Raw genomic sequence first — 24,279 nt, 5'->3', positions numbered from 1 at the left:
GCATAGACCAGATGCCAAATGACTTGTAGAGTGACTAAGGCTGCTTAAAATAATAAGTGTTACTTGTTTCTATTGATTTTTATAATATTGCTAAAAAGTAATAGTGATGTGTGTGTGTGTGTATGTTTGTGTTCATATATAAACAATAGCGTATATTTAATGTTAAAGAATCCTTTTCTTTGTCCTTTCTATAAGCTCCCAAGGAAATTAAAAATACCAGAACACTGGGTTAATCCAAGTTTTTAGTGTTCATGTAATTTTTTAAATAGGTAGAAGCTAGTTTTATATCAGCATTTGAAAGCTATAGAACAGCTAGCTGTACTGGTGTGCAGAATACATAACTCAGTGAAAATGTTGCTGCAAACAGACTGGGCTCCCATAGATGTTTATAGATGTTTGCACATGTTCCAAATTAAATTATATTCATCTCTGGTGCCACATTCTACAAATCTCACAAAAAAGACTTACCTGTGCTCCATAAAAGTAATCCTTTGGAATTCTTGAATTAAACTGAGGACATTGTTACTCCTTTGTATAAGAAGCTTTTAAAGACATACATGAGTTTCCCTTCCAGGTTTTTTGGTCTAACCTCTATTGTATTTTATTCTGAATTTAAACAACTTTGTGGATTGGATATTTTGGAAAGAGTTGTTAGGTGAATTTGTAAGTTTTGTATATCATTTAAAAGGTGTGTATTTTTTTCATTATGTGTACATGTGTATGATGTATGTTCCCTTCTGCCACAGCAGTTGTCAGAGTGAAAACATTTCTTTTCATTAAACTCTTTCTTTTCTTTTTCTTCCTTCCTTCCTTCCTTCCTTCCTTCCTTCCTTTTTCCTCTTTTCTTCTCTTTTCTTCTTCTTTCTTTCTTTCTTTCTTTCTTTCTTTCTTTCTTTCTTTCTTCTTTCTTTCTTTTCTTTCTTCTCTCTCTTTTCTTTTCTTCTTTCTTCTTTCTTTCTTTCTTTCTTTCTTTCTTTCTTTCTTTCTTTCTAGAATAGCCTGGTTCTCTTCTCTAGTAGCAGAAGCTAATGTGAATTAAAGGTGTTTGGAATTTCCTCTTGTGGGTCTAATAAAAATTTTAGTCTAGGTCTGAATGTGTGTATGTTAATTTCTCACACTTGTTTGAAAAATGCTTTATAGTCTAAGCTGTTCTAGTTTCTCTTATCTCTTAGCCTTGGCTATATGTTATAATATGATCAATATCCTTACCTTACAAATTAAACATGCTGCATAGATACATTTATTTGACAAAATTGTGATATGACTTAAGCTCTGAAATATATATATATATTTTTTAAAGATTTTTATTTATTTATTTATTCATGAGAATGCACAGAGAGGAGAGAGAGAGAGGCAGAGACGCAGGCAGAGGGAGAAGCAGGCTCCATGCACCGGGAGCCCGATGTGGGACTCGATCCCGGGTCTCCAGGATCGCGCCCTGGGCCAAAGGCAGGCGCCAAACCACTGCGCCACCCAGGGATCCCTCTGAAATATATATTTGATTGGATCTATATGAAAGTTGAGTTTTAACATATGATTTTATATATATATACATGTGTATGTAATTTTATACATGCTTTTGTGTGTATCATCCATATACATATAAAATCACGGGCCTTGTAAATGAACTTCATCTTACTTTTTGTACACTTTTGTCTGTGGAGATTATATAACCAATGACTATTTTAAACCAAGTTAAGGGGGATCCCTTGGTGGCTCAGCGGTTTGGCGCCTGCCTTTCGCCCAGGGCGCGATCCTGGAGTCCCAGGATCGAGTCCCGCGTCGGGCTCCCGGCATGGAACCTGCTTCTCCCTCCTCCTGTATCTCTGCCTCTCTTTCTCTCTATGTCTATCATAAATAAATAAATCTTAAAAAAAAAATAAACCAAGTTAAGCCAAAAGAAAAGGTTAGAGTAATTCCAAGTTTTATAAAACAATACATATATATATATTTTAAAAAGATTTTATTTATTTATTCATGAGAGACACAGAGAGAGGCAGAGATATATGGATTCAATCTCAGGACCCTGGGATCACGACCTGGGCCAAAGGCAGACGCTTAACCACTGAGCCACCCAGATGCCCCAAAATAATATATATCTTATGTCTAAAGAGAAAAATATTGGCAGTATATAAGCTAAAATCAAAATGATCTTTGGGTGATAGGATTAAAGGATGAGTTTACTTTTGTTGTGCTTTTATATTTTCCTAAACTTTTATAATGAACACATTCTTTAATGAGAATAATATAAATACTTTACTTTAAATTACTTTAAAGTAAATGTAGTTTAAATTTCTTTGAAAGAAACATTTTAAACTTACTCTACCTTTTAGTTGAGAAACACATGTTTTTATTTGATTAATACTATGATAAATGTATTAACAAAAAGAACTTGAATCCATATTGCAAACTTAACTGTAAAATAATTAAGTAATATTACCTTATTACATCACCATCACATTAACATGTTAATTATGCTCTGAGAATATTTTTTTCTAACCTAGACCATATGTAGTAATTAGGAAGTTTAACACAAAAACAACAGTTTTTAAGTTATGTCCAGAGTACAAATACATACCAATATTTGCTAACATGAAAGTATCTTTATCTTTATGGCTGAGCTAGTTCAAATATTGGGGAAAAAAATACCCATAAGAACCAGGGAGTCTGATGAATTTTAGAAGAAACATGAAATTTACCCATGATATTATGACTTTGCAACTAATTGAGCAGCTTTTTTCCCTTGCTCTATTGTTTTAATGTATTGGTCCCCAAATGCCCACAATTCTTTTCATATATCTTTAACTCATCTTAATTAGCCAGTTGAACTAAGGCAGTACTCTTTTGACCTTGGAGATAGATGTATCTTAGGATCGTCAGGGCATTAGTTCCCATTGGGATTGTTGTAGGCTTCTTGAAGATGCGTGTTGTACTCTTTGGAGACATTGAAGTATTTTCTTTCTGGTCATTTAGTTTAATTCAATATTTCAGGGTATGTTTAATATGGGAAAAAGTCATCTGAGCAATGAAAAATGTGGTAATTTTCAAGGTATTCATTAGCTGTAAAATATTATTTTCTTTACTTTGGTCATTTTAGAGAGGACCTTGGATGCAGACCCTATTTATTAGAGACTCCTGAGTGCATAAATCAATTTTGACGTTTTCTTTGGTCTAATGATATTTTGACTTGTTAATAATTACTGTAGTAACTTCCAATTAATGAGAATTGTGACTTCAGATTAGATTCCGTCTAATTAGTACTTTGTCATTTTACTTCATGAGAAAATTGTGTTTGCTGGTCTGAAATTAAGGAGAGAGTTCCATTTGGCAATAGGTGGTTCATTAACACATGGAAAGAAATAGACTGCTCACACCCTTCTTTGCCAATTGCGAATGTTTTGTTAAAAGGAAAAGCTTTCTTTGTGGGGGATGGTTGTAGCAGATTTCTTATACAAAACTCATATTAGAATTTCTCTTTAGGAAGAAGGTGTTTGAAAAGGAGACGTTGAAATGAAACCAAGTGTGGTAATCACAAGGCTCTAAATGATAATGAATGTGGAAGTATTTTTTTTTTAAGATTTTATTTATTTTGGGGAAAAGGAGAGAGAGAGAGAAAGAGAGAGAGAGAAGAGGGACAGAGGGAGAGAGAGATGAGGGGCAGAGGGAGAAGGAGAGAAGCAGACTCTGCTGAGTATGGCACCCTATGCAAAGGGGGGGCATCCCAGGACCCTGAGATCATGACCTGAGCTGAAAATAAGAATTGGCTGCTTATCTGATTGAGCCACCCAGACACCTTGATGTGGAAGTGTTTTTTTTTTTGATGTGGAGGTGTTAAGGAGAAATTTGGAATGCCTCAGCAGCTAGCCACTGTATATATAAAGACGATCTCATTTCATAGGATTTTAGAATGTTACAGTTTTAGAGAACCTTAAGAGATCACTTAATTCAGCCTCTCACTTTAGAAATGGTGGAATTGCGGCTCAGAGAAGGCAAGTAATTGAAATTAACATAGCTGGTCAGCAACAAGAGTAAAACCAGCCCAAGGTTTCTTTACTCCTTGTACAGTGTTCTAGCTTACTGCCATATATTGTACGGTCTTAATTAATGTGCTCTCAGGAAGATTAATCTACTCTAAATGTTTTACAAGAAATGTGATTGTGATTGAACTAGAGGCTAGAAAATATAGCAATTTATTTTCTTTAAATTTGTAAAAAATTTGGCACAAAATTATGCCAGAGAACTTTAACTTCTTTTTCACCATAATTAAACAAAGTAAGTGATGAATAGGATATAAGGATTTTGAATTTTGGCATGTAAATGGTTTGGAAATTAAATGTCATTTTGAATAAATGAGCCCAAACAGGTAATTTAAGAGATTTTCCTAGAAGTAGGCGTAGCTACCATGGAAAGGTGAATAGAGGCACTGAATGGTCAGATCAGAATTAAATGTTGGCAGAACAATGAATATAACCTTGTTCATTTTCATGTTGAAATCACCCCTAGTATCATAGGGCAAAGGGACATTCTTACGTCATCGCTTGAAGTGCTTTCTCTGCTGTTACAATGTGAGACAAAAGCTTGAAGGGATCGGGTTTTGAGTGGATACTGATGTCTCCAGACTATTTTGATTTCAAGTACACTGATATCTGTATACTAAATTCTATCTATTTATGTTGAAATCTAGAGGCCTTCGCTCTCAGGGGAGGATGAGTGAGACAGCAGGAAGAGATCAACTTTCTAAGCCTCCCTTTTTGTTTTTATTACAAGGTGTTTTTACAGTTGTTACTTTTGTCCAGTTTTAAAGCAAACTATTCAGGTTGTTTGAAATAACCATAAGAAAATTTGAATGATTTTCAAATAGACTAAATTGAGCTCTTGTAATTTAAAATCATTTTATTTTTGTTTTCATTGGCTCTGCTTATTGGGCTGAAATATTTCTTCAGAAAGGACCTCTTCTGATCTGTGGTCTCTCTGGCAAATGGAATCAGTGTAAGCTCTTGAATTTCAAATGCATGTTTTTTTACATTTAAATTGCTGTCTTCTGCTATAGGAAGAGCTCATGAAAACCATCTATAGTTCATAAGGCTGGACTCTTACAGTGAAATTAGAGGCCATTAGAACTATTGGTCTTATTTCCAACTGAATTAGTTAACTGCCTGTTAAGGTTCAGAGCTTATTGACCAATAGGCATTTATTACCCTGTCCATAATGACACAATGATTTCCATTAAATTCCAGAGTTTATGGAAATAAAAAAGAGATCTTGTGAAGAAAGTGGTTAGTGGTTGCATTTAATTATTAGGATTGATTAGGCATTTAAATGTAGATATAAAGTATGTTTTAAAAACAAGTATTTCTCTTTCATTACTCTGAGCCAATCGTGCTGAAGGGAATGAAGATTTTGTTGTTCGTTCTTAAAAGTACTGCTGGGTCTCTTGTTTCACAACGTGTATGTCCTGAAATTGCTGAGCCATGTCTTTAGGGAGTACTTATCAATATTACAGGATATTTGGTAGTTTAACATTTGCCATTAATAATATTCAGGGCAATTTTGAAAATAATCAACATGGTTGGTAAAGGATATTAAATGTGTTCATCTGGGAGCTTAAGAAAATGATTTGTCTTTTTTTCAAGGACTTTTAGTATGAGAGTTTCAGAACCTGTGTTCCCATCACTTCTATATTTTTATTTAATTATGGTCACCATTTTATAATTAATAAGGATTCTTTACATAAGATATCAACCAAATTAGGGGCTTTGCATATCATTTTTGAACTTGTAGTGGTTAAAAATGTATCTTAGGAGCTACTTAAAAGAACTTATTAAAAAATTAATGTATCCTGAAAGAAGGTAGAGAGAATGACAGATTATGAAGTAGAACCTAGTTTTTAAGCTTTTGGGATTCTATCCATTACATTAAAAATTGATATGGGATCTGAATATTCATCTCTAAGATCATTCTGCAGAATTAGAGCTACTTCTCTGTAGAAGACTAATTTGCAAGTGTCAGCCAACATTTCTTTCAAATAACTTGAAATGGGTTTCTTAATTTGCTTTAGAAGTGTAGTTTCAGAAAGTTGATGCAGCCAAGTATATTTGCATTTCCTCTGGACAGGATAAATCCACTTCATTGATATTAGTTTGGATAATTTCTCCCCAAGGGGCGAAATCTTTTTCAAACTCAGAGATCCAAGAGCTTTATGGATAAACCTTGCTGGGTTAAATTCGTATCTGTCCTGTCTGTGGGGAGCATGCTGAGCCACATAAAAGATGTAAATATGGATTTAGTCTTTCTAGATTTCAGCATCTAAGCAAAGGAAGGAGAGAACTAAGATTTTGAAAGACATTGAGTTTCAAGGCATGAATTTGGAAGCAGTCAGGATTGCAAATTTAGGGAAAGCAGAATGAGAGAAGGTGTGCTAATGGAATGGAATTCTTTAGTTGATAAGAATTTATTGATAAAAATAAATATTTATTAATGGATAGGTTATATCTCTATGGTAGGGTATATGTATATAAATATGAATAAAAAATAACCCTGCTTTTGAAGAACTCATTTTCCATTAATTTGTTCATTTGTTCATTTGTCCATTTGATAATAATTGGGTACCTACTCTGTGTCAAATAATCACACACTGGAGATACAAAGTTGAAAAGGCATTGTCTCTGCACTTCAGGAGCTTTTAGTCTGTGGAACATATTCCTGATATTCTCATTTGGAGCACGGAAAAAGTATTCCCTTATCAACCTTGTTTTAGAGGGAAGCTACATACTACAGGAGTGGAGACCTGGCTTCAGAGTTAGATAGTTCTGGGTTTGAATCTATGTTCTGTTTCATATAAGCTATTACCTTAAACAAGCAACTTAACCTTTATCAGCCTCAGGACTCTTATCTTTAAGGAAAGATATAATAATTTATTTACATGATTATTAAGACTAAATGACATTGCTTATATGAAAGTGTTTGCCACATCTTAACAAAGGTTAGTTCCATGTCTGAGCTTTTTCGTAATATTGCTAGTTCTGTCACCCACCGACATTTTATATGAACTAGGTCATTGAACTGGCTGGATAATATAACCATACTTTACAGCATAATTTGTTTATGGTAAAAATGCTTAAAACATTCTGAGCAACTGATTTGAAAGTGAGCTTTTAAAAAATAATTCCTTTGTATGTTGGGGAAGACCCATATTCAGTTTTTACATGCTGCTTTGAAATAATTATTTTTTTAAAAAAAGTTAATTTATTTGAGAGAGCATATGGAAGTGAGGGGAGGGGCAGGGAGAGAGGGAGTGAGAGAATCTCAAGCAGACTCCCCTTTGAACACAGAGCCCAATGACCTGACCTAAAATCAGGAGTTGGACACTCAACCGACTGAGCCACCCAGGCACCTCTGAAACAATTCTTTATTTATTCAATGTGCAGTTTTTATATCTCTCCCCACATTGATTATATGCTTTTTGAAACCTGGGATTAATGATCTCTTTTCATATACCCCTGTAGCACTGAATTCATTTATACACAGTAGGTAGAATTTTTTTTTTAATTTTTTTTTAGAATTTTATTTTTGATAAAAGGTTACAGAAAAAAAAAAAAAAAACCAAAGATTAATTTAATTAAAAATATGAAATGATTTGGATTCTGCAGTTTAAAACTCCTTAACAAACAATAGTAGAAAATGCTTCAGTCTAAAAGTTTTATAGAGAGCTTAAATGATAGAGGGAACAATGTTACCAATTTGCGATCTTCAGGAGAGATGCATAATCATATCATTGTTGCAGCAAAAGGTACCTGTCAAGTAGCACACCAGAATTATGTGGTGCAAGAGACCCTATCAGGTCAAAGAAGAGTACTAATCTGGAACTTTAAGCCAATCGAGGCACCAATTATCTGTGAATGTTACTGTTTATATGCAATTACCAAGACCTAGGTTTATGAATAGAGTTATGCAGTTGTTTTTGATGGTTGTGCTTGTTTTCAAATGATTTTGCAAAGTATAGACAATCCCAATGAATAGTTATGTGATGTTATATTGATTATATTTGATATGTATATTACATTGATATTATACTTGAATGAAATTCCCAAACATTTCTTAAGTTTCTAGCTATACTCTTCTGATGGCTGTTTTTGAAAGGGAATTCTTTTGTCCCATCTCTGTTGTTTCTTTTTTTGGAATTGCTGCCATAATTTCAATAGGAATGTATCACCAAAAGGACTATTATGCTGATGAATGAAAGCTTCCTGTGCCTGTTGGCAGGCACTAAGTAAGCTCTAAGCAAACTGAAATTCATTGAATCTTAGCAGGGCTATTAAGAAAATAAGTGCAAATTGTCAGGAGAAGAGAGGTTTGTTCCTTAACATCATCACTTTGACTCTTGGGGAAGAAATGTTAGGCAAGAAAGAGACTGTTTCAATTTGTCATCCTCCTGAGACCTCAAGATGTTATCTGTAGTGCTGAAATAAACCATTCCTTTCTATAAGCAGAGAAAATGAGAAAATGGTTTATGCCCAGATTGGTCCATTTAGTTAGGAGGACAGTCACATAAATAACTACCTAAGAAAACAAAAACAAAGAAAGAACACAGAAAACCTGTATCCCTGGCATAAACCCTTTCAGGATTAAAGTCTCTGTAATAGGATGTGCAGAACAGAACTGCCTATTTACAGCTCTAATGTGCGAAGAGGAAGGCACTATGAACTTGAACCTCTTTACCTGGTTTTCCAAAAATAAAATAAAAGCCATTTTCTTTTCTTAGGGGAAAGCTAGATTAGCTCATGCAATTTTTTGTTTGTTTTAATAAACAGTTTACCTGGTTAGGTTCAGGGTATAAGCCCTGATCCACATGTTGTGGACTTTGGTTCCAATACCAGTTAAGTTTTCAGAGCCTTTGTAGTTCTAGTAGGACGTTTCTTTTATGTGTATTACCCATTGGCCAGTCTGAGAACTGGGTAGTAGTTTAGTTCTCAAAGCCTTTGGTGTGCTATTTAAGATCAGATCTAGAATACCTCTTTATGGGATTATTCTCAAAAGTTCCCTTCTATATCTGATCTTCCTGACACTTTCCAATTCTCTGGCTGCCCTCCTTCCTTCCTATTCTCTAGCCCAAACTGAGGGACTGTAGTTTCCCTGCTTTGCCATGCATATCCCATAATTACAACTATATGAAGCATCAAATAGTGGGAGGGCAGAGAGCAAGAAAAAAAGCATTGGGACTCATCTTGTATTCTTGGGACCAGAGCTCTTGTGACTAGAGAATTTGAGATGCCAGTCCAGCAACCACTGCTATTGGTATTCCTGTTACTTGCCTAGGGTGTTAGACTTGGAAAGAATGGAAAGAGGACTTAAAACACAGGATTTTCTCCACTCCTACCTTCAGGAGTCCCATTTTTTTTGCTTCTTTGACCAGAGGAGGAGACTTTTCTTAGAGTGTTTTCTATTTGAATCCAATGAGTGCTTCCTTATTTTGCGCTGCTTTTGAATCCAAGCTGGGTAATCCAAGCAGATGGAAAAGATAAATAAAACAAAACAGGAAACCCATTGCTGGTTTGGTACTACTTTGAATTCTGATCTTTTTCAATTCATATGCTACCATTTACTCTTTAGAGTCCTCATAGAGCTGTTCCATAAAGTCTTTCTAGGGTATAGTTGTATGCAGTGTGAAATACTAGGTACTTACTCCATCTTCTCTTTTGAAAAGATACAAAGTGTATTGTTACATTTTTGTGCTGTATTGAGAGGCAGACATTTCCTTGTTCTTGTTTTTCATTGTGATATGTAGCACACTAATACACAGGTGCCAGTATGGAAAGATTAGATAACATAGGAAGGGGAAATATACAGGTAGCAAAGTTTATCATGTAGAAAAACATGAATGAAATATTTGTGTAAGCATTTTGGGGTAATATATTCTTACCTTTCAACCCTGCTTTCTTTATTTTTATTTTTATATTTATTTTTAGATTTCATTTATTTATTCACAAGGGATAAACTGGATGCTCAAACTGGTAGGGTTAATGAGGTGGAAGAGAGAGTGAGTGACATAGAAGACAACCCTGCTTTCTTTTTAAAATTCTACTTAATTTACTTGAGAGAGAGCACATGTGCATGAGCAGGGAGAAGGGCTTGGGGAGAGGGAACAAGGAGCCCAACATGGGGCTCGATCCTGGGACCTCGAGATCATGAACCTGAGCTGAAGGCAGATGCTTAACTGACTGAGCCACCTAGCCACCCTATAATAATTTCTGATAGATTGCTTTCTGAAAGGAATGGATTGCCATTAATGTGGCATAGTTTAGGTATGGCATAGAACTCATGCTAAAGCCAGATGATTTCTTGGAGGATGTTCAGGAAATTCTCTGGTTTTCTTCCTGGTTTGATTTTATACTCCTCCTATGTCACACCCATCGAGTGAAGGCACCAGATATGGAAAGTTCAGAACCATTGCTCTAGGGGACATCAGACTTATTTCACTATTTATTTTTAAAACTTAGAAGAGAAACTTCGAATGATGGTACACACATTTTATAATCTGACATAAACATTAACATTGGGAATCCCTCCAGTGCTAGAAAATGACACCTACTTAGTTAACTCCTGGTTGTCATTTCATCTTATATCTTATCAGATTTCTAATTTCTTTTTAAAATGTGATTTTCCCATAATTTTTTTTTACCTTAACACCTGTGATACAATTGGTTAAAAATTAATTTTGGAGAAAAAATTAATTTTGGGAAAAGGATGAACTGATATGATATGAAACAATCAGGCCTGAGAACAGATTTCCTGTAGAAATTATATTAAATGGACCAAAAGCCGATGTTAGGGAGAAAACCAATCCCCAGCTGCCGATTTGGTTAGAACATTATGTTTAGGCCATTTGGGCCTCTGACTCTGGGTTACAAACTCAGTAATGGTTTTCTAAAATAGCTTCCAATCTCTTGCATGTACTTTCAGCATACAATAAGGCAGACTAGTAAAAAAATACAAGTGTAGTTTTCTGGAGAGATAGGAATGATTTTTCCCAGCCGAGCAGGTAAAACATATTGCTACATGAAGAATGTGCTCTTTGCTGATTCTCAAGGTTTTATTTATTTTTATTTTTATTTTTAATATAAAGTGTTAGCACACAGAAGCAAGAGAAAATTCACTTGAAAATGTCAGAAAATAAAAGAAGCATAGCAAATTGTATTGCAGGTAGAAATCCATTTTTGCCAGGAAACAAACAAGCAATAGCTGAGAAGCTTGCTGATGGCTCCTTTTGTTTCTCTTTGATTTAAAGCCTCATGCCTGTAATCTAATTAACATCGAACTGAGTTGCAAGTACAGTGGCCTGTTTGGTTCAATAATAATACATTTATATGAAAGGTTAATGAAATGAATTTTTCCTCCATTCAATTCATTAAAAATTGTTCTACAATCAACGGTTGCTAATGGAATAGAGATTAAATATTCATGTTCATAAATTTTCTGTGTCATTTCTGATTTTCCTTCATTTCTGCCTCCATAGGTTGAATTTTGTGAGTATAAGAGTTCCCAGACAAAAACCTTGATTTAGAGGTTAATTGCATGCCATTAATTCTTTTATCAAAGAGGTAGTGTGGAATAGTGGGAAGAGAAAGAGTTCGGCAGCGGGTTTGTCTCAGTTTGTAGCTGTATGATTTGGGGCAAGAGTCATAAGCATCTCTTTTGTGTAATAGGCATTATAAGAACATCCTGCAAGACATTGTGAGGGTTAGTGATAAACTATGAAAAGCACCTAGCACTGTGGGGGCACAGAGTTAGCAATTCAACAAATGATAGCCGGAAACATTTTTGGAAATAAAACACCTACATATATGCAGTAGAACTTAGTGATGATTTGTAGTGGCAGGACTGCTATGGTAAGACAGGGCTCTTGCTAATTCTAAAACAGGTATCAGGTTTGGGTCTTACAATGCCTTGTAATTCTCATAATCAGTGTGTCAATATAAAGTCTTTGAGAGGAAAGACTTTTATGTTTCTGCATATAGATTTTAGGTCTCTGTTTTCTGCTACCTTCTTTTTCACCTGGGCCAGTGGATTTTATTTAAGGTACATACAATGTTTTTCCCAGATAATGAATTTACTAGATAATTGAAGCTTACTCAATCAACTAAGAAAGTGTAAACATCTTATTTTTAACTTATTTTTCAGAGAAGAAAGGGGGAATAGGGGGAGAGGAAGAATCTTAAGCAGACTCCACACCCCAATGTGAGTCTAAATCTCAAGAACCTGAGATCATGACCTGAGCAGAAATCAAGAATCAGTTGCTAAACTAACTGAGCCACCCAGGTGCCCCTACTTTACAGGCTTCTTAAACAGAAGATGCCAAGCATAAGTTATTTCCCTAGTGACTCAAGATAATCATTATGATCATTAATTTTTGTTTTGTGTCTAATTTTCTTGTCAGTCCCTGGCCCACTTTACCAGAGATGATTTCTGATCTGCAAGCTGGTGAAGCAGATGAACCACTTGATTAAATAACACATACCAAATAATAAGAGTAACAGTTAGTGAAATATTAAGTTCTGTTCAACTTTTTAAAAAGTGGCTACCTTGTGTTTTACGTTTCATATGTGATGTCAGTCAGACAACACTTTGGAGGTTGTCATGATTCTCCTCTCTCTGAGTGGAAATGGAACATGAAGTTCAGTGAAGTTAGGTGTCTTGGACAAAGGCACACAGCTAAAAAGTAATCAGGACAGGATTCTAGAGAGAGGTTAGCCTTATGAGTCCTTTCTCTAACCAAGCTGCTTTGGGAGTAAGGTACATAGCTTTAGTTCAGAGCTTTGGTAGTAGTTGTTTCTCTTGTTTAATATATCCTCTTTCAACTTCCAGTTTAGATTTGTATTTGGAAGTTTGTTGTTAGAGAAAAATCAAATTTTAGAACTGTATTGTTCGGTCTAATAGCTACTACCCATTCCTGGCTATTTAAATTTAAAGTAATTAAAATGAAATAAAATTTAAAATTTAGTTTTTTAGTCACTTTAGCCACATTTCAAATGCTTAGTGGCCAAATGTGACTGGCTAGAGGTTACCATTATTAGACGGTACAAAGAATAGTTCCATCACTACAGAAAGTTCTATTGATGTATCCCTTTTTCTAAGTGAAATATACATAACAAAATACATAATAAAAATAATTTGCACATAAAAATAATTAGCATATATGTATCCATACAGGTGCCTATTTGATATAAGATGGTGAAAACTTATTGAGGGGGTGCCTGGGTGGCTCATTCAATTAAGCATCCAACTCTTGATTTCAGCTTGGCTTATGATCCCGGAGTCCTGGGATATATCCCTGCATTGGGCTCTGGGCTCATCAGAGTCTGCTTGTCCTTTTCCTCCCCCTCCTTGTGCTTTCTTTTTCAGTTACAAATAAAATCTTAAAAACAAAACAAAACTGTGCAGCCTGAGTGGCTCAGGGGTTTAGCGACGCCTTCAGCCCAGGGAGTGATCCTGGAGACCCGGGATCTAGTCCCACGTAGGGCTCCCTACATGGAGCCTGCTTCTCTCTCTGCCTGTGTCTCTGCCTCTCTCTCTCTTTCTCTCTGTGTCTCTCATGAATAAATAAATAAAAATCTTTAAAACAAAACAAAACTGATGAGGACATGGGTCTGTGCCTTCATTTTTGTGTAACACATTTTTATGTGATATAATGTATAATTTATAATATATAATAAATATGATAAAGGTAATTTATGTATATTTACATTTTGCTCATATGTCTCATGCCTATTTTAAGTAATAGTCTTTTATTTTTTCATACAAAACATTCCTGAAGAAGTATATGAAAGTCAGATATGTAATCTATTAAGAGGGAAAATACTAAACCAGAGATTGACATGTTTAGTGGGCAGAAAGTGTTAATTCCTAAATAACTAAAAAACAAAATCTCAAATCGTACCTTTCCTTTTTAAGAATATTTTTTTCACATTCTCTAATTTTATTCTTTTCATCACAACTGAGCATAGTTAGTTGTTCTGTGTACATCCAGTGATATTAAAGTTTTTCTGCCTTTGGCACCCTGTAATCATTTTCATTTTGACCCAGTTGTGTTAAATTATAGATTAATACTGTTGCTTTTTAAAAATGAGAATTGGCATTCCTATTTTTCCCATTTCTACTCATTTTTAAATAAAATAATAAGGGAAAATTCAGTAAAATAGTTACATAATTTTTAAACACTCTTGAAAAAGATGGCAATGAGGTGGTAGCAGTGGTATGATTGGTTAGCAGGTATATCACCATGTTATAGATATATTCTTTAGAAAATGTAAAAATCTTCAAACAATGAAAGACATGAAGAATATTAAAGTATGAGGAAGTACAGATTAACTGAAAGAATATTTGTGAGTGCTTGAACTAATAGACTCTATGTAAGCAAACACAATGTTATGTAGCATTACATATTACATGTATTTGTTCTATATTTTATGTCTTACATATATACATGTACCCATGAACATAGTAATTTACCTCATCACTCATTTGAGCTGTGAGAGAGTAGGATGTTATGTTATTACCGAGTTTAGTGATATTTTAGAATTGGAAACCACAAATGGAATGTTGAAAGTAAAGGCTTCCAGGTCAGGTCCTTCGTTGCTTCCAGAGATGCTTGAAAGGGGAAGAGCTTACTACTTCCCAAGTTTATTTAGTCTTTGAGTGTTCGTACTTTAAACCTGTTTTAGTCCATCTGGACTGTTATAACAAAATACCATAGACCAGGTGGCTTAAATAACAGACATTTATTTCTCATTGAGAAATCCAAGATCAAGGTGACAGCAGATTTGGTATGGGCTCACTTCCTAGTGAATAGATAGGCCATCTCCTTGCTGTGTCCTCACATGGCAGAAGAGTAAGAGGGACCTCTTGGTTCTCTTTTATAAGAGCACAAATCTCACTCATAGGGCTCCACTCTCATGACCTAATCACCTCCCTAAAACTCCACCTCCATCACAGTGGGGGTTAGGTTTCAACATACTAATTTTGGAGGGACACAAACATTCAGTCCATTGTGAACTCTCTGAAATGAGAGGAATGGCCACATAATAAAAAGCAAATACTAACAGTTTCAACAATATGGCATAAACTCTTTGGTCATTATTACTGCTGGTTACATTATTATTGCTGAAATATTACCAAACCTTACTATTAATAAGCAGTTACTGAAGGTAGCAGTCAAGACATTCAGAGTTTTTTTTTAAATATATTTCCCCTATGGACTGTGAGTTGCTTGAGGGTAAGAGTCCTGACTGTTTCTTTTTATTTATGGTATACACCACAGTGCCTGGTGCTGTAGATTTTTAGGTAATGTTAATGGAAGGAAGTATGGAAACTTATAACCCAGTTGTATTTGTATTATTTGTGAGGTTGCTTAGTAGCATGTGCGGAATAATCATTGAGGGTTCTTTTTTTTTTTCATTCATTGAGGGTTCTTTGTGGTAAATGCCTGCAACACTTGAAACTCTAGGCACCCCACTTTTAGTCCAGTGTATTCACTAACTCCCTTCAAGTTTCTCTTCTTCACTAAAGGTTCAGGTTAAAACCATTGTTCTCAGGGGATGGGTACTCTCAGTAGTGAATCCACGTTGCTTTTCCTTCTCCACCTGTTGCTTAACCTGTGGCTAGAATGTGGTGTATGCGAGAGGTTTGCAGAGATTGCCTGGGCACCAAGTGTTCAACATTGTGCCATGGGCCCCACGTTCGCTTATCATGCTGCACATATACTGCCTCTGCTCAATCTTAAATGATCAAAATGTGCTCCTTTCCCAGATGAAATAGCTTCCTGTGAAACCTATGATGGTAAGAGAAAAATTGGTAGCAGGAACCAATAGGGGAGAAGCAGATAGGCCAAGGCAGATCACATCAATTCTCTTGAAGCTATGGTAAACAGCTGTGAATTTCACCACATTTTGACCATCGCTTTGGAAAAGGCTAGCAGAGGATCCTGTGAGTGGCTGCTGCATTTCCCAAGACCTGATAATACTAATTTGTTTTAGTCAGGTGGATCAAATTTTGTCTAGGAGCCTTAAAGTAGTGAGTTCCCAGTTGCAAACAGTCTTTTAGGGAGCAGAGGAGGAGTGAATGAAGCAATGATAGGAATTGAATCATGTTATATTGATAATAGGATATTTGAAATATTTATTGGGCTCCCCTTATATTCTGTTGGTCTATAATTATGTATTCCTATTGTGATTCTTTTCTCATTAACTTATGATCAAAATACCTAATTTTATTGTGTTCTTTGTGTCAGGCACACTGTGCTAAATTTTTTTTATTCTATCATAGTAAACTACAGTCCATGTTTTATCACCATCAGTTGAACTCCATAGAGGCATTTCTCTCACAAAAGTATAGATAATTAATTTTTATTTAACAGCTATTTGTATATGCAGTAAATATTCTATGGAAAAGTTGGCAGAGTCCCAATCTATGAGTGTGGAACAGGGGTTTGTCAGTTTGAACTAATTATGCTTATGTTTATTTTTTTATGTTTTTTAAAAAATATTTTATTTATTTATTCATGAGAGACACAGAGACAGAGAGAGAGGCAGAGACACAGGCAGAGGGAGAAGCAGGCTCCATGCAGGGAGCCTGACGTGAGACGCGTCTCCAGGATCACGTCCTGGGCTGAAGTCAGTGCTAAACCGCTGAGCCACCCGGGCTGCCCTATGCTTATGTTTTGACAGGGATACAACTAAGCTTTTAATTGAGGAAATCTTATAGAGTTGAGTTGGGGCTTCCTGAGGGGGCATAAAGGAGGACCAAGGGAGACCTTTGAGCTTTCTCTCCTATACCTCTTTTCAAAATCTTTTGAAGAAAGGAAGCCAGGATTGTGGGCAGCTTAACCAAGTTGTACCTTTTCTCATCGCATTTCTGAATGCCCTAAGAAACAAAACACACACACTCTTCTTGTGTAACTGCTATGTAAGCTTGAGACCCTGACTTGCATTTAACACTGAACTTTGGGGGATCCGTGGGTGGCTCAGCGGTTTAACGCCTGCCTTCAGCCCAGGGCGTGATCCCAGAGGCCTGGGATTAAGTCCCACATCAGGCTCCCAGCATGGAGCCTGCTTCTCCCTTTGCCTGTGTCTTTACCCCTCTCTCTCTCATTCTGTGTCTTCATGAATAAATAAAATCTTAAAAAAACCCTGAACTTTGCCTACCTAGACGGAATAGATAAACCATACTTTTCAGTGATTTCATTGTCAGACAGGGAAAGGAGTTGTTCTTCTGATAAAGTAATGAATGATAAGGTTTCATTTTAAATATACAAGAAATTACCAAATTCATTGAGACTCATTAGATTTTTGTGTTTTCCCCCCAGTTTTATTGGAGTAACAGCACTATATAAGTTGAAGATGTATAGCATGATTTGGCTTACATGTATTGTAATTGTAATAGAAATGATTGCCACAATAGATTTTTGTGTTTCTTAAAATGTATACCTGAAATCAAAACTATAGACATTTTTTTATCTCTTTCCATAAATAATAATAATAATTTACAGATATTTGGTATATATCTCTATATATGTATAATATAAATAGATATACTTTTTTAGTTTATATTTTCTAGAAATGCTATATTAAACTAAACTATAGTTATTTTTAGTTGGAATGTGGTAGATATTGCCTCCTGGGTTATAGAAATCTCCTAAAATGTGACATGAAAAGGATGGTGACAAATGTCTATAAAGACATTAAAGATTAAAACAGTGGCTGAGTCCATTGAAAGGAAGTGATCTTATGAATTAGTAATAAAAGTGCATTTACAGGTTATTGTCTTATTAGGATCTGAGTTTTAACAGCTGCTGGTGGTTTAAGCTAATAGAAATCTGTATAGCCCATAATTGAGTATTCATTCTATTTATGGATTGTTTCTTAATAGAAACACTTAATAGTATTACCTATCTTAAATTACTTCAGCAGGGAGTTATAAAAATGAAATAAGATAAGGTAAGTACATATGTTTTGTGTATATGAACAGTGCTCTCTGTGTATGTAATATAAAATAATAAAATTATATATTAAGTTTATTGAGTGGCAGTTTTAGGAGTTGATTGAAACTTCATTTAGATCCCGTGAATACAATTTGTGACAATTTCAAAGTATATTGGACTGAAAAAGTTAAGTGTGTGTTATAAACATATTATAAGGTTATTTAAGTGGAATAGGAGGCCAACTATTTTAGAAACAGATGTCATATAAGCAATGAGTGTATTAATGTCATTTTAATGTATCATTTAATCAGATACGAGGTCCTTTGGTAGTTATATATTAGTAATACTTTGTTCATTTACTTCTTTTTACTCTGTGTACTTGAAAACAAACTGCATGTCTTAAGACTATTCTAAGATGTAAATATTTTATTAATTTTCTGGTCCTTTCTGCAATGATCTGGAAGGAAGGATGTTTTCTTTTAATTAGAGTTGGTCATACTAGTTTTTAAACTAATCCAATTAAAGAACTTGGAGGACAATAATCATATTTTGCTTCTGAGTGAAGCACACATATTTTAGATAACAACTTTTAAATATTATGTCTGAAACACCATATTAAATGTAGCCATTTTTTATCATTATTAAAATTATCTTAATAACCATCATACATTGATTTTTCTCTTTAATATATAAAAGGGGAAAATTTGGGCAGCCTGGGTGGCTCAGCGGTTTAGCACCGCCTTCGGCCCAGGGTGTGATCCTGGAGACCCAGTATGGAGTCCCACGTCGGGCTCTCTGCATGAAGCCTGCTTCTCCCTCTGCCTGTGTCTCTGCCTCTTTCTCTGTGTCTCTTATGAATAAATCAATAAAATCTTTTTAAAAAATTATGTAAAAGGGGAAAATTTGAAATAAGTGGAATTTGAATGTCTCTCATTTATATTTCATTATGCCAGATACTTTGGTGAGACATAAAGAAACCTTCAAATACCTGTCCTTTTTTTTTAAATACCTGTCTTTGAGGAGCTTATGTTGTTAAAGATAGGATAAAAAAATATTTTAAAAATAATTTTAGAAAAGCAATTTGTAAATAAATGCCAAAGAATGTGGTAGAATTAATAAATGTTCTAGAAGTGAAAAGAGCAAAAGTTTTAAATAAAATTTTCTTGAAAGAAGTAATGCTTACATTTTATGGTATTGGAGGAAATCAGAATTGATTACTGGGTTTTTGAACCAAGACAATCTTCATGAACTAAATGAAAATTAATTAATTAATTAAAACTTGTCTGCTGACCAGTTTTTGTAATCAAGAATCACTACATGCCTTCTTGGAGCATAATGTATAAGTAAAACATGCATTATTTTTTCTGTATTTCCAGGCATACTTCCGACAGGGTGTTGCCCTCCAGTACCTCGGACGTCATGCCGATGCCCTGGCAGCCTTTGCATCTGGACTGGCTCAGGACCCCAAGAGTCTCCAGCTTCTGGTGGGGATGGTAGAAGCTGCCATGAAATCTCCCATGAGAGGTAAATATGATGAAAGTATTTGATATGACAGTAATTTAAAGTAGGGCATTTCTAGCTTTTGAAGACTTTGGACTCAGGCACTGAGAAATGATAGGTTATCAAATTTGCTAAGATTCTGTATTTTCCACAAAGGAAGATCAAGAATCACTGTTAACAGCTGATGTTAATGAGGTGAAATAGGATAGTTGTAAGGCCACCAGCCCAGAAGCTTATGGACCTGGGTTATATTTTTTAATTTTTCATTAACTATATGAATGTGTGTGAATGAATTAGCTTCTCTGGATTTTAGGGCTATCTAAAGATTACTTTTTTAAAAAAATGGTTCTAAGATTCTAGACTTCTAAATCACAATAGCTCTATAAGTAAATTGATTTGCTCAGTTGGACCAATATGCCATCTAGAAAAAATCAAATAAGAGAAGATATTAGGCTTTCTGATATTTCAGGAAAGGAAATATGGACCTGACTGTAAGGCTGTGTGTAACATTTTTCAGAGGAACATGAAAAGATTATATTGAATTGAAAGAGAAAAGACATACACTAGTTATATGGTTGTTACTTCTGTTGTTACTTCTGTTTCATACCAATAGGTATTCTGGAAGAACAGTGGATTGAAAGTAGTACTGGAGGTTGGAAGAGTTCTAAGGGCCAAAACTGATTGGCTTCACTTTGAGGACATCAATTTTTGTGGCAGCTCTTAGGTTGGGCTGAGAGGGTATAACAGTTACCATCTTTGCAGGGATGGAGACACTAAGGCAGACAGCTAATAATGCTCCATATTAGATTATGTCAAACAGAACTCTGTTTTGTCTCTGAAGTGGCATGTTTTTGAATGAACCTAAAAGTTTTGATGGCAACATCATTTGACATTTTATCTAGTTTTGAACATATTTGTGACTTTATAGTTTTAATATATTGGCTAGTACAGTACTTGGCTAAGTAAAAGTTTGATGAACTAAATGGGACTCCTATAGTCTCTTGGTGATTTCTAGCTATGAAAAATGTTTTCCTGAAAGTTGAAGGTTGCATGTTTAAAAAAAAAGTGATAAGGAAATCTCTCCTCATGTGATTTTATAACCCCATACAAAGCTGAGTCTTTACTTGTAGGAACCAAATGGCTTTTCCCACTGGGGGACCTGCTGTTAATAAACTCTGACTTAGAGCAGATGTGCTTTGGAGCTGCAGGGCTTGTGGGGGGGGAAGTGGACAACAACAACAAAAATCAATCTGTCTCTCCTTGCCGTTTTCTGGCATTTTCTCATTCTTTCCCTATATCCTTCTGCAAGCAATTTACATGGAACATTTTTTTTTTTTATTTAGTTCATGAAGATATCACTTCTTTATTCTGAGGTGTTTCTGCTGCTGCCTTAGAATACTGGAGTGAATGTGTTGAGATCAGCAGAATCATACTTACCATTTTGCCTTTGAAGCAATTTGTTTAGATAAATGTAAGGAAATCTTCCCTGCACTGCGAGAAATAGTTCAATGCTGCTGTCCCCCTTAGGGTTTTCTGTGCCATGTTCTTTCCCATCTTATACTGAGTGACCTAAGGCTGACCCTGGAGAAAGCTGCATCTTACAGGTGCCTGGAACACTTCAATATTTTCTTCTCTTTCCTTAAGGCAATTTGATGTATTTCATTTATTTTTAGCATTGCCTTTACCACTGTGTCTATTCCAGGTGGGCTTCTCTTATCAACATTTTATAGAGGCGGTTGCTTTGCACGGTGTTGTTCTGTGCATCATCTCACATCTTAATGACCTCTCTTTTTGTTATATGGTTGTAATTCACAAAATCTGTCATTATTGCTGCCCATTTTTTACCCACTGTTTATTTTAGCCTCCTGCAGCTTTCTAAGTTCCTGCTATTGTTGCATAGCTGTGCAGTTTGGTCACTTTACATATAGGTCTGATCTGTTGTATCAATTGTTTTTGTTTTGTTAATTCTTAAATGCAACAGAGGAAGCTCCCCTAGTCCAGGTACTTCTATAAGGAAACAAAGCTCCAGTGATATGCACAGCATCCTGTGGTTTGACCTTTTGGAGAAGTTTCAAGATTTCATTTTTTTTAAAGGTAGGGCCAACCTACATCAATATGTCTTCCTTCCCAAATACATATATTTATCCATATTGAAACTTCCTGGATTTTTTTACTTGATATTTTGTTACTTGATATGTTGTTGCTTATATTGCTAACTGAATTGTCTGTTTTACTTTATTAAATCATTATGGTTTTACTCGTGTCACCAACCAAGATATCAGTTAAACTATTCCTGTAGATATATTTACATCCTTATATATAATGTATTTCCTTAGATCATTAATGAAAACATAAAAATAAATATAAATGTAAAATGATATGCTTTTTCATGACCTCTCAAGTTATCCTTTTACTGTTTTCCATTTCTCCTTTTCTGATAGCCTTTCAGCAATTTCAGCTCATTGTATCTTATAAATGTTTATGCAAATTTGCATGGTATAGCATAGTACTACTGCCAACCAAATTCAATAATATAATTACAAAGTGAGATTGAGTTTACCTTTATTCGTTCCTCTAAAGGCGCCAGGGCTGCTTCTTGCTGAGGGTTCTCTTGTGTATATTTTCTCTCCTCCTGTTAATTCGGTAATCTAAAGACTATTACATTTATGGGCTATCACCTGTCGTGGTGTTTCTACTAGCTCCAGAGGTTCCAGGGAAGCTAATTTTATGGAGTGCTGATGGAAAATGGCTGTTGAATGTATAAGCTTTTCTCTCTGGGTCAACTTGGGGCTCACCTTTTATTTGCCTAATTGCCACCCACCCTTGGAGAATTCTTTCCCTCTGATTTTCGTTTAGGTGGCAGTCACTTCACAGGAGGCCTGTTTCTGAAATGTTATTTTAAAAAAAAAATTGGAATCTAATCCCAGTGCTGCCATTTGCTGTTTCTCCGACTGAGCAAGGTTGTTTCCTTTCTCTATACCTCAATCCTTACCTGTAAGAGGGAAATGACAGTATATTGTTTTGAGAATCCATCACTACAAGGCATAAGCTGGCCCTTGCCCATGACCTTCCCTGCTTCAGTGTCATGCACTTCTCACTGAGGAGCACACATAGAAGCACTGTTAATCCTGCTCTTATATTTATGACAGGCACAGTGCTGTGGGTGTGGAACGAATACCACACCATACATGTGGTCCTCTTGCTGAGCACTCACTGGAGAACTTTGTCTCAGCCCCCAGTGCCAGGAAAGGCTGCATTTCTCCTGACTGTTGCTGTATTTTTATTTAGAAGGTCTGGGAATTTTAGAAATGATCTTTATCCTTTTGCTTTGTCCTCTATGAAGCATAGAGCCCAATGTCCTGGCCATCTTTAGGAAATGGGCTGGGGCTTATAGTCTGCCTGTCTGTATGCTGAGTTTTTGTTTTTTGTTTTTGCCTTATCCTTACTTTCTACTCATTTCTGGCTTCTATATTTTCTACCTTTATATCTATGGAAGGCCTTTGAATCCTTTTGGAACTATATATAGACACGCCTGGGGAAATGTGAAGTGAGTGACTTAGACAAAGTGCTAAACATGTCAGTTGTTTTTCTTTCTTTTTTCTTTTTTTGAGGAGGGTTAAATTTTACTTTTTTGTATAAACCAAAAGTTTTCTAATGGTGGTAAAATATGTGTAACATAAAATTGACCATTTTAACTATTTTTTAATTATATAATTCAGTGGCATTACGTCCATCTACAGTGTTTTGCAACCATCACCACCATCCATCTCCAGAACTTTCTTATCTTCCCAAATTAATACTCTGTACCCATTAAATAATAACTCTCTATTTCCTCTCCCCCCAGCTCATGGCAACTACCATGCTATTTTCTGTCTCTGTGAATTTAACTATTCTAGGTACCTCATATCAGTGGAATCATACGATAGTTTTCCTTTTGTGACAAGCCAAGTGGTTTTTAATTTAGTTGCCTCTTTAAGGAATTAACCTAAGAAAAGGTGAAAATTAAAATTAAATGAATGTTAGGAAACTTACCTCTAAATTTTGTTTTTTTGGGAGTACTTTACCCTCATAATACTTTGCTTACTTTTTTTTTTTTTTAAGATTTTATTTATTTATTCATGAGAGACACAGAGAGAGAGGTGGAGACATAGGCAAGGGAAAAGCAGGTTCCCTGTAGGGAGCCTGATGCGGCACTCCATTCCAGACCCCAGGATCATGTCCTGAGCTGAAGGCAGACGCTCAACTGCTGAGCCACCCAAGAATCCCACTTCCTTACGTTTTATTAGTTGCTGTTCTCTCTTTGGACCACTGTTTGGAGATTCATTTCATAATTGTTTCTGTCAGTCTTCTGGATTTGCAATGCAGTACTCTATTTTAGCGATGTGTCCAAGAATAATTGGTAGTGGTATTACCAGGTTTTTAGGAAAACTGAAGCTTTTAAAATCATGTATGTATGGAAATGTTACAAGGGTAGCTTGGAAGGCTCCAGGTCTTCATAGCATTGTAGACAAATTGAAGTCTGTAAAAACGTTAATTACCTTGAAGGTGATCCATGGGAGACGTGAGTAGAGTAACATTTCTTTGGTATAAGGCACTGTGTCTATTAAATGCATTTATTCCTCAAATTCTATAAATTTTTTTAATTCTAACTATGTCTGAAATTTATCCTTTGTTCTCCATTTGTTTTGTCATTGAAAGTTCAGGACTTTGCTTCTAACTGGTTTTCATGGCTTTTATTTTTCCTAAACCAGTCCATGTTTTGCTTTCTTCCCAGAATGAATTTTTCTAAAATGTAAGTCTGATTGGTC

General features: G+C 35.3%; 1 protein-coding gene across 3 annotated transcripts in view; it reads left to right on the top strand.

Annotated features, from left to right (window-relative positions):
- The window catches only part of TTC28 (tetratricopeptide repeat domain 28), a 616,681-nt gene that overhangs the window by 288,848 nt on the left and 303,554 nt on the right, over positions 1–24,279 (top strand). For all 3 annotated transcript variants that reach the window (XM_072723128.1, XM_072723127.1, XM_072723129.1), the window contains one exon: positions 19,348–19,495. In XM_072723128.1, the coding sequence (XP_072579229.1) occupies positions 19,348–19,495 (148 nt within the window). The remainder of the gene's footprint in view (positions 1–19,347; positions 19,496–24,279) is intronic.

Source organism: Vulpes vulpes, chromosome 10 (genome assembly GCF_048418805.1).
Source record: "Vulpes vulpes isolate BD-2025 chromosome 10, VulVul3, whole genome shotgun sequence".
NCBI lineage: Eukaryota > Metazoa > Chordata > Mammalia > Carnivora > Canidae > Vulpes > Vulpes vulpes.
The sequence above is the reverse complement of the archived record's forward strand: the minus strand, read 5'-3'. Positions and strand labels throughout refer to the sequence as shown.